The sequence below is a fragment of the Nanorana parkeri genome, unplaced genomic scaffold, assembly GCF_000935625.1.
Source record: "Nanorana parkeri isolate BGI_ZX_2015 unplaced genomic scaffold, ASM93562v1 scaffold5, whole genome shotgun sequence".
NCBI lineage: Eukaryota > Metazoa > Chordata > Amphibia > Anura > Dicroglossidae > Nanorana > Nanorana parkeri.
This window is the reverse complement of record NW_017306273.1, coordinates 5,428,953-5,441,058: the sequence shown is the minus strand read 5'-3', so window position 1 is coordinate 5,441,058 and position 12,106 is coordinate 5,428,953. Positions and strand designations below refer to the sequence as shown.

General features: G+C 44.0%; 1 protein-coding gene across 2 annotated transcripts in view; it reads right to left on the bottom strand.

The window, feature by feature from the left end:
• Positions 1-12,106, bottom strand: part of PKNOX2 (PBX/knotted 1 homeobox 2) — a 115,227-nt gene that overhangs the window by 54,903 nt on the left and 48,218 nt on the right. For both annotated transcript variants that reach the window (XM_018552560.1, XM_018552568.1), the window contains one exon: positions 8,775-8,911. In XM_018552560.1, the coding sequence (XP_018408062.1) occupies positions 8,775-8,911 (137 nt within the window). The remainder of the gene's footprint in view (positions 1-8,774; positions 8,912-12,106) is intronic.

Below are 12,106 nucleotides of genomic sequence, written 5' to 3'. Positions count from 1 at the left end.
CAACCCGGCCGCCACAACTTTATGGAGAGAATTAAACGGCCAAAGCCGGCTGGCGAGAGGTGTGATCTGCTAACCTTGACCGACTCTACAGAACTTGTTTAATACAGGAAAAGGAATAATGAGTGAAATGGAGGAAGCTCTAATGATGTACCATTGTTTATTAATCAATACAGGTGCAGCATGGAAGATCAGGGCGATCCAGTGTGCAACTGACAATGTGTGCAATAGTCCATATACAAAAAACAGATCACCAATATCTTCAGTCACACATCGGCTTTACACAATGTGGACGTGCAAATGCAATAAAGCTCTGGCAACCAGATTTTACCTTCTGTTGGTTTAAAGGACTCAAAGCCCAATAAAAATAAATCAGATTAGTATTATAGTATTTACGACTGCTAATATATTATATTGGTAATACATCTGTTATATGTTTACAGCTCAATGCATCAGTGGTAACTCATTCCAACAGTGCCAAACCCCATTCCATGAAGCTTTCTACACACTGTTGTTGCGCCAATCTGAAGGCCAAACGAAGTTCGGAGGTCTGTAGCTATTGACTCTGCAGACAGTTGGCGACTTCTGCGCACTGTGCGCTTTAGCATGTGCTGACCCCGCGCTGTCATTTTACGTGGCCTACCTCTTCGTGGCTGAGTTGCTGTTGTTCCCAGTTGCTTCCACTTTGTTATAATACCAGTAACAGGTGACCGCTGAATATTTAGTAGCAAGGAAATGTCATGGATGGACTTATTGCACAGGTGACAACCTATCACGGTACCACGCTTGTAGTCACTGAGCTCCTGAGAGCGACCCATTCTTTCACAAATGTTTGTATAAGTGTCTGCATGCCGAGGTGCCTCATCCTATACACCTGTGGCCATGGAGGTGATTGGAACACCTGAATCCAATGATTTGGAGGGGTGTCCCAATACTTTTGGCAACATAGTATATATATATATATATATATATATCACAGCTGCAATCATTTTACATGGCCTTTTAGCTTACAGGAGATGGACACATACAGTCATAAGCAGTACCCCTACACTTCCTGTGCCTTGGCAATCATGTTCTGTAGCCTCATTGTTCTATATCAGTGGGAGATCTAAGGCACTGCTGCCTCTGACTGCTAGTTTTAGGAGATTTGGAGTGAGATTTGGTGATTTCTCTATTGTACTGCTCACTGTTCCCCTTGCTGGAGAGGAAGCTGTACCCGAGACCCTGCAGTGCAAAGGTGTCCCTGCTGTTTTTGATTCATTCATTCTGTGGATTTGAGCTTCCTTTACCTGTCTGGCTGCGTTAGAAGGCAAAGACCTGCTCCTCTACCAGAAACAGTGCTGAGCTAGGCATTGGGGAGGGGTCAGGGGCCATATGTGCTGCCAGTATCTGCGCGTCGCTAGAGTGTTCGGGTTACGCTTGAAGAAAAGGTGGCAACCCTATTCCTTAAATGTGTGTTCCTGGCCAGCGACTCACCCGAAATCCCAGAGCTAAGAAATCTCAACCATAAGTTGGCAATAACAGCTTTCTCTCCTCGCAGGTTCAGTTTACAGTGAGTTCATACAAGGTGTCTCCAACCCATGTCTGCCCTGCAGTCCCATTTGAACAGTTCTGGGAAAGCCATTAAAGGAAACCCCTTTTAGTCTGCTAAAAGTAAAAATAAACAATACTATAATGAAATCCTGCCATACATACCCTGAGCGACAGCAACAAACAAAACAAAAGAGGAATATACAATGACCGATGGAAGCACAGATGGTCTCTCAGCTGCAATACGCATTATTAATACATTGCACCTGGCTACATAAACATTCATTACTGTAAACAGCACTCCAAGCATCTGTGCTGTATGGAAGTTGTGTACATTCGAGGGATTGAGTATACCGGGTTTCATTTAACGTAAAAAAAAAAAAAAACAAATTTCCAGTATGTGTAAAAAAAGTGACACCTTCTATGCAAGGCTTTAGGCTGGGTTCACACCTGAGCGTTTTTTTAATGCTCGTTTTTCAGCCCGTTTTTTTTCCGCGTTTTTTCATTCAGTGAAATGCGCGTTTCACTGGCGGTATACGGCGCGGCCGCTCGCAAGAGACGGAACCCGGAAGTCGCTGTGGGTTTTTTTTTTTTTTTACACTTCTTGCCTATATCTACTGCTTGCTAGCAGTAGATATAGGAAAAAAAACGAAGGGTTTAGAACCCCTTTAAGGGAAATTCCAGGGACCTCATACAAATAAAGGCATTCTGGCTAAATTGGCGCCTGTGCAAAAAATTGTACAAAACCGGTTCAAGGCTTGTGGATGCGCTCAACAGTACTCATGAGACGATGGAAAAATTCTGTACAACCCTCTCAACTGTGGAGGAGCCATTAATATCCAAGTTAGCGTCTGTTAAGAGAAGGCTGGGAGCAGCAATTTAGTTGTCGGCTGCCAGGGGCAGCACAGGTCCTAAAGCTTTAGTCCAGTAAACTGGCGATACAGCAGGCAAGGAGAAGTAAGAGGAACGTGGTAGGAGTCCATCATCCAATGTTATTCAGGTAGATGTGCACAACAGACTGAGCAGCTGCAAAATCTCCCTTTAAGGGCCCATTCACACCACATGCAGATCATCTCCAGACCAGACCAGATTGTTTCCGAACCCAAAATGCATCCCAATGTATCCCTATGCTATTTCTGCTTGTCTCATTTTGTCTGGTCTGGAATGCACTGGAACTGCGGGCAGGTTCACACCATTTTCTGAACCAAATCTAGTCTGGAAAATGGTGTGAATCTGCCCTCAATGTCTTAAGCTGCACAGCAAAGCTGAGATCAAGAGTGGAAAAATGAATATGGAAATCAGAGGCGAGGGAATATGTGTTCTTATTTATGCTTGATAGCACAAAGGTTCACACAAGCTAATGTCTCTCTAGCACAGACGTACACACTCTAAGGCCAAGTTAGGATGGAAGCCGTTTCAACTACCAGTACGTTCTTTGGCTTTTGGAGGACACGGAAGAACCCCGGAGAAATCAGCACAGACATCATCCATGCCAATAGAAAATTCCGAAGCTTTCGATTCCTAGGTGCCCTGGCTGCCGCCCTACTCCTGGGCACTGTTCGGACTGAGCACCGCTTATTCAGAACCAATGCAATAGTGATGACACCAGCAAAATCCTGGGCGCACCCCAGGTAAAACATTGTTGGAATTAAATCCCCTCTGTTAGGAAATGGCCTTTCCGTTGCACTCGGCCAGAAAAGGGTTAACGTGGCGCAGGATCTGGAAAGTAAATAATTCTCCATTCTTCCTGCACTATTTCTGGGGCGAGCTTGATCCTCGTCAGCGCAGAACAAATAATAGGGCTGAACTGGCGTGACATTTTACTGCAGACGAAGGGTCGTTTGCAGCCGCTAATAAAAAGGATTTGACACAGGCTAATAAAGAGGAATGCATTTCTCTAATGGCCTAATTGAGCGCATTCAGCAATGCTCTGCCTGCGAGCCAGCACGGGAAATGAAAGCCAGCGGCCCTGCTACATTTAAATGCTTCCTATATGTATTTCCTCTCTTATTTTAGCCCCAGTGAGAATGAGAATTAAATATTCACACCATCATCATCATCAGTGTAAACCCATTTCCCCAATTTCCTCTACTCCCCTTTGCCTGTCTCCCTAATTTCATTATAATTCCACGGCCAATGACTCTGTCAGCAAATTAGGGGTCATATATCAGCTATTTTACCCAGTACCATTTTCCCACAGTGGGGCCTATTAACCCCTCTCTGTCTCTTCAGAACGAGTGTTACTATGAACTCCGGATTTCTGATCTGGTTGTAAAATCAATGCTGTGCTGCTCTGAAAGTTATTTGCTGTATTTAGACAGTGCTAGCATATTACTCAGTGGTCTGTGGCATGCCAGGATTTATTTATACAAGTCCTAGTGATGTTTTAGATCTATTTTTACATTATATTGTTTTTATACCTTTTTTTGTTTTATAAGTAGCAATTTGAAGTGGAAGTTTACCTATAATTACTCTATGAGCGTTCAACAACCATAGAACACACGCACCTTGATAAATGCATGCAAAGCAGGTGCAGCTTAAACAATGCATGTATAGCAGGTGGAGCTTTAACAATGCATGTATAGCAGGTGGAGCTTTAACAATGCATGTATAGCAGGTGGAGCTTTACCAATGCATGTATAGCAGGTGGAGCTTTAACAATGCATGTATAGCAGGTGCAGCTTTAACAATGCATGTATAGCAGGTGCAGCTTTAACAATGCATGTATAGCAGGTGGAGCTTTAGCAATGCATGTATAGCAGGTGGAGCTTTAGCAATAGTAGACATGTAAGCTGTGGAACAATTCGGTTTGGTACGGATATTTCATAATCCAGGATTCGGATCCGAAATTCAATTCGGTTCAGGGTTTCAGATTCGAACGGAATCCAAATTTTCGGTAGTTTCGGATGAGTTTACAAATATTTGTTGCAAATACCACAGAAAACCAGATACAGATATTAATACTAAAGGTGAATCTCCTAGACCCGAATGGCATTTGGGATCCAAATTTCTGAATTGCATTCGGGAGCTCCTGAATGCCATTCAGGTCTGGGAGCCATATACATATAATACTGAAGCTGAGGCTCCCAGACCCGAATGGCATTCGAGAGGTCCCGAATGCAATTCAGAAATTTGGATCCCAAATGCCATTCGCGTCTAGGAGCCTCAGCTTTAGTATTATATGTATACTGTATACTGCATATGGCTCCCATGTTGCTGTAACGAAAATTCGTGTTCAGACCCATTCAGATGCATTAAATTGAAAAACAAATCTGATTGGCCAGAAAAGTCACATGTCCAATTCAGTTTAGTTTTTGAATGAAATTCAGACGGGATCCGAAATGTCAAAGTGGAAATTTGGATTCGGACACATTCGGATGCATTGGGATTCGGAAATTAGGATGTGTCCAAATTTTGGAAAATTTGCACGAATTGCACATGTCTAATGCATAGCAGATGGAGCCATAGCAAATCATGCATGGCAGGTGGAGCTTTAGCAATGCATGCATGGCAGGTGGAGCTTTAGCAATGCATGCATGGCAGGTGGAGCTTTAGTAATGAAATTCAGACGGGATCCGAAATGTCAAAGTGGAAATTTGGATTCGGACACATTCGGATGCATTGGGATTCGGAAATTAGGATGTGTCCAAATTTTGGAAAATTTGCACGAATTGCACATGTCTAATGCATAGCAGATGGAGCCATAGCAAATCATGCATGGCAGGTGGAGCTTTAGCAATGCATGCATGGCAGGTGGAGCTTTAGCAATGCATGCATGGCAGGTGGAGCTTTAGCAATGCATGCATGGCAGGTGGAGCTTTAGCAATGCATGCATAGCAGGTGGAGCCATAGCAGTGCATGCATACCAGGTGGAGCCATAGCAGTGCATGCATAGCAGGTGGAGCCATAGCAATGCATGCATAGCATAGCAGACTTCTGCGGTCTGGCCATGTTTCACGTCACTTCCCACATATGGCTGTGACATCAAACATGTCCAGAAAGGTAATCTTAGCCTTTAAACCGTGGACGCGTGCTATGGCCACGGCGCTGCGAGGGCACGTGATGGTTGTGACTTAATTATTTCTGGATTAATTAGGATTTCTTCTACGAATCCCCTGTGAAAGCTCACATCCCGCTTTACAAGGCGATACACTATTACTATGCAATTAGTATTAATTTTATGTCTGCTAGTAGTAAAAGCTGAGATGACCTTGCAGTATATTCTTTGCTTGGAATACTCGGTGGGCCGAAGTCCAAATGATTAGAACGGAGTGGATGTATTTGCTGGTTTTACAATGAATAAGGCTCTGAGTGGAGGAAATCTCTATGGGAAAAGGCGGCGTGTTTCCTGAGTCAGCACATTTCCCGCGCCAGCTCAAGCCCCGGCAAGAACATTTTTCAAGAACATATTCAATGAACGAACACAGTGACTAATCTTACTAGAATTAGTTTTTTTTTGGGTTGAAGCCTGGAAGGTGGGGTTCTGCCGCTTACTGGAAGAAGAGGAATGGTCTAGCATGCCAAGTATGCATACATGGGAGCGGCATTCCCTCGACCAAGATGGCTGTCAGTCACCGATGCCACATTGTGAGAAGTCATATGTAGAAAGGCCGCGTGCCGAATGGCTCAGGGTCTCCTCGGCAATTTTGCAAAATATTTCTGATTTTGCTACTACGACAGACTTTTTTTTTTTAATTTACATTTATTTTGAGTATTCAATTAGGCCGAAAAATTGTTCCCTTTTTATCTGTGCTGATACTATGGAGCATGAAAGCCTCAGAGACCGTGTGTTAATTTGAATTGAATGGGGCCTTGTTAAATTTATTGACATGAAATGAAAAAATCCCCACTGTGGTTTTGAACTGTCATGCTACCCAGAGGCAAGAAATTTTAATTAAAAAAAAAAAAACTAAGGGGAAAAAAAGAGAGAATAAAACAGAGCGATCCTCCCTGTCTTTCTCCATCCTCTCGTAACAGCAGCCAGAGCCGGGAGGAATCTGCATAGTATTAGCATTCATTGCTTGATTAAGCCCTGGTGGGGTGACATCTTTAGGAGTCACGTTGCACATACGGACAGCTCCAAACAGACAGGAAACCGATGGCAGGAAATATCTGCTGCTGATCGTCTGCTTACTGCCTCTTACACTTTATTTTCCTCCTCCCTCAGTGAAACCTGAGATAACTTACCAAAATTCCCTGATGATACCTGACCTAAAATAGTACAAATTGCCACAATGAGACTTAAAAGGGGACTTTTATGGCAAGCTTGTCCTTCTGACAGTGTCCAACAAGTCTGTAGTAAGGATATGGACCAGAGGTAGGCAATTTCAGCACTCAGGCTGTGGTTAAGCTACAAATCCTATCATTCCTTTGGCTCTGGGAGTCATGCCTGTGGCTGTCAGTCTTGCAATGCCTCATAGGACTTGTACTTTCCAAGCTGGTGACCCCTGACATAGACACGGCCACATATAAAGAAATGCTCTGCTGCTTTTAATCTGGAATTATAGCTAACATTACCTTTAAGGCAGGGGTGTCAAACTCAATTTAATCGAGCGCCGCATCAACATTATGGTTGCCCTCAAAGGGCCTGTAAGACTATATAAATGTATCTAATCTTTACCATAATTGCCTCTGCATTCAATTACCACTGGTTTTAGTAATAACTTAATACCTAGATCTGAAAGTAGAAGTCTAGGAAATGGCCTGGTGGGCCGGATTTGGCCCCTGGGCCTTGAGTTTGACACATGTGCTTTAAGGTATAAGTTCACTTTACCCACTGTAATCAAGGCATCTCCTTGGTTGCTTCCAATACCCCTCTGTATTGCTCTTCTCATTTGCCTCCTTCACGTCTCTGTACTGCTCCTCTTGTTAGCCTCTAGCACCCCAATGTCAATGTCTATCATCTGCCTCCAGTGCCTTTCCCCGATAGTGCTCCTTTCTTCCACTGTCCTGGCACCCCCCTGTTCTGCACCTCTATTCCTCATCCAGTACCCCACTGTGCTGCCCCTCTCCCCCACCCCCATGATCTACGCTTTACTACACCACTCTTTTGTTTGCAGAACCCCCTGTAAAGTTAATCTCCTCCACTGACGACAAGAATCCGCCAGTACTACTTATCACCTTATCACCCCTACTGTGTCTTCTTTTACCCCTCCTACATCGAAAACCCCAACTCAGTTATATCACTACTCCCCCAGTGTCCTCCCAGGGAGTAAGCAATATGCCAACCACAAGCCATTGGGACTGTGAGATTCGCTTGGTAGCCAATGGAGCAGAAAACATCTAAATCATGCAGAACATTGACTATGTTTTGCCACATTTGCCCATGTATTACCACAGCTTGGTGCCATATGTGGGAGTGAGAGACCAAGAAAGAGCTTTGTTTTGAGGAACATATTACCACGAGTCTAGCACCCCTGAAAAGGTCTGTAACCATGGCCCTAAAAACACAGATATTCTGTCCACACCCTCAATTCGGCCTGGTGCCCTAAAAGAGCCAAGAGTGCTCCCTGACCTCTTGCACAATCCAAGGATTCAAAAACTCCCAATAAGCTACCAAACAGTAAAATGGAAAAAATACCTGTTCCAGGAAGTATTTATTACCAGCTCACACCTCAGTAGTCTGGAATTTTTATTCTTGGTTTCCTACTGTTTATAAAGGTTGGCCTCCCACAGACAATATTTTGCCAGGGGGCCCCACAGACCTTATTTCGGCCCTGTTGACATCTAAACCACTATCCACTCAAATGCCACAGTGACAACTGAGACTACTCCGTCTTCTACTCCCAAACTGACACCCTAAACCACATGGGAAACTTTTATACCTGCTTATACGTTAATTTTAGCTGTTCAGGAGAGGATGGCGTGCACACTCCCCGATATACAATCAGTACAAACACAGATATGATTGTCCTAATCCACCAAAGTGCACTCTGCTGTCTGCAGACCTATTGTCCACCAATATGATGTTGGAGTCTTGCGGATCACGTGCATTAGCCGTCCCTCATCACTAACGTTCAGCATCAGCACCTACAACATTCACTGATCAGAGCTCTGACTTTAATCTCATTTTAAAGTCATGTTGTTGGGGAAACAGAACAGAGAAGAAGAGGCAATGACAAGTGCTGCTAACACGAGAATCATGCTGACAAGTCAGCCCGAGGCTGGATTCGCACTGTACTTTGGCACATCACTGTGGAGCCGCACATTAGCATTTTACAGAGTCTGCAAGAAGATCTTTCAAGTACCTGTAGACAGCACGCTTGTCAGCTTCCAGCTGCGCCTGAGGGTCAATTGGAGCACCGGGGACAGGGTTAGCTGCCGCAGAGGATGCTGGGAGATGGACTGGCTGGGCCTTGGCAGTCTGCTGAGCGGTGGCCGTCATCTGCTCGAAGACATGAAAGGATGGGTTAGTATATTGTGATCTAGCGCTCAATGTCTTATTGTATATCATAAACAAACCTTGCATGTGACAACAGACTACATATACAGCTGAGACTTTTGCTCTCATGTCTGGTGTGCAATTAAAGGGACAACCCAGCCACACATACAGTATTACGAAGTTTAAACAGAAAGGGGGACACAGCATTCCTTTCATCCAGATGCGTACACTGCTAGGTAAGTAGTTCGGACATTTCTAATGATATCATATTAACCATCGCCATCACATTGCTTATTATGCCTACTGACTTGTAAGGCAGCGGCTGTTTTTGAACATATTTTATTTTCACATTTTAGGGTTGTTAGCCCCGAGCCTAACTTCCAAACCCTGGAGATTAAGGGAATCACTTTTAGAGTCTGGGTCAACAAGATTTGGTTCACATTTTGGCTTCTCTCCCCATTCATTTATGGAAATGTAAAAGCAGCTTGAAGCAGGTTGATGCATCTTAGAAGGGGGGAACATGTAGGTCAGAAGGGGGTCAACTGCAAGTCAAATGCTCCTCTCAACCAGTTATTAAAGACTTCAAAAGTGCCTCCAACTGACATCAAATGTAAGTGGATTTGCCCAGCTACACAAGCCCATTGACCTGGGTTCTTAGTCTGTGCTCTACAATTCGATCTCTGTCTAGGGTGGCCCTACCAGGACCTCTCCAGGGCACAGAGACAAGCACATTTCAGCCACGTCAATCAGAGATTCATACAAGTGGGGTGATATTGTGACACAGTTAAGGATTAGATGGTACTACAGGGATTTTTCCTGAACTTGGGAACACTGCGGCATAAAATTCTTGAGTCAGCTCAAAGTCAGAGATGTAGTACTTTCCTTGTATCTCACAATGCAATGTGTGTAGGCCACTGAGTCAAATGCATTGGATGCTGGAACAATGTTTGGAGGCCCTTTGGGTGGCCATAAATGGCCTTATCCAACTCCCAATACATCTTAATGCCATGCTCAGATTAGGACTGCACTCTTCATGGTGGTGATAATGAGAAGGCCCTTTGCTCTCTGTTGTGAAGCAGTGGGGTCTCTCCACATGTCCAACATGCCCCCTTGTGATATAGAGACCTATAGCTCCGCAATTATTATTATTATTATACAGGATTTATAGAGCACCAACAGTTTGCTCAGCGCTTTACAATATAAGGAAGACATTACAATTACAAGACAATTCAAGACAAGATGGTAAGGAGGGCCCTGCCCGTGAGGGTTTACAATCTAAAAGGGAGGGGCCAGTGATACATGAGCAGGAAGCTGTGTGGGAATGAATTGTTTGAGAATGCAATTAGCAAAGGCTATGTTGCCTGCTGATTGGTGAGCTCCAGCTCTAACTCCCCAGGGGCATTTTGGACCTTTGCAGAGAGGCCATTGCTTCTACAGAGAGAGCAAGGGTCCTTCTCTGAAGCATGCTGGCAGGTACAGGCTTGTCTTCTCCGGCTGTGGCTGCTTTCTGATGCAAGCAAACTGTAAGCCTTTAAACACCTGCCGTTTTAGTGCAACAGGAATGTATTCAGCTGATTTAAACCCAAAGTTTAATTGAGCTTCAAGTCAAGTCATACAACGAGGATGTACAATCTTCTAGCCACATTTTACTTTTTACATCTTTGGCACAAGGGTTGATGAGTAGGTGTTAGGGCTTACTAAATGACTTTGTAGACAGGTCATTGATATGTTTCTAAATGGTAGGCTAAGACTTGGTGTGGCTTTATGCATAGAAGTATAATACACACGGCAGTAGTCACTCTGTGTATAGAGGATTTGCACTGGAACGGTAATGAGAAGAAACTGGCTAAGCCTGTACCATGGTGGCACTCAATGTCTGCGAGTACCTAATAGTAAAGATCACAGGCCTTCTATATATACTGCACAACAGAGGAATTCTCATTTACTGCACATGGCAGAGTCAAGGTCACTACGATAAGTCCTGAAAAGTCCCTAGAGATAGTATTTACATCTGAGAGGTTCATATACCACCCAGCGCCCTGCAGATTGGTTTCTCAGCCCTCTGTTCTGGATGTTGTTAGGCAATACGTGGGCGATTATTCTAATCCGAGTGCAATCTTCATAGTGTGAGTTTCCGCACACCTTAGACCGGTGTGAAGCGCTTCCCGCTCCTCGTTTGCTCGCAGTCTAATTGAAAAGGACAGAGGCAGCAGAGATAAAAGGAGCAGCTACTGAATGCAATGAAAATGTAAATCCGGAGCCAGTCGGCTCAAAGTTTCAAAACAGCCACCAGCTGAGACGTTCTCATTGCAGTGAGCTCTGGGAAGGACGCTGGCGCTCCGCATTTATGCAGCTGCTGGGGACCAATTCAGAGAGCGGCGCGGCTGCTAGCCAGAGTTTATCTCTAAATAGATTTCTCCTCTCTGAGATAAATCTTCATTTCGTATCAGCTGGATCAAAATACAGGGAAAGTGGAACATTTAAAAAGGGAAACTATAGTGTTTTCTCAGTGTGTAGATAGTTTAAGGTTACGTTGTAATGTTTACCGGAAAGTAAAATGTTACCTTTCCATGCTCGCTGTAACCTATTTTCATGCTGGTATGACATGAACGGATTTGGGGATTCTCTCTCTGATGCCTTTGTTATTACCGGGCAAACAATTGCTGTACTTTTAGGTTTATGATTTAATTTCTAGGATTCAGGAAACATTTTTTTTTTCAAGGGGCTATATTTTAGACGTTTTTGGCTTTCCTTATGGTCTACGCAATTATGAGAGAGCACCATAATTATTGTTTGTGTCCAGAATTAAACACGTTCAGTGAAAAGCCAACGCGTTTGAGGGGTTTCAAGGGGCCTGGTTCATCAGGGCCTCGAAAATTCTGGATGGAGCGTAATCTGCGTGGAATACATGTTTTCTAAAAATAAATCTTCCAAATCAGTGATTGAAGCAAGCTTAGGGAGCGTTTATACAAAACTCCAAGATGTATCCCTCAGGAAATTGGAAATCCCCGAAATGGATTAACCTTTAACTGAATGCACATACTGGACACCTTTATTCTTGCATGGTCCTCTTGGATATTATTGCCATATTCCAGTTAAGAGCCAAGCCATGACCCCTGTTCTTCTTCATAGAGCTGCCTAAGAAGAACCCCTACACCAGGGGTGGGCAAATTCCAGCCTTCCAGATGTGGTAGAGAC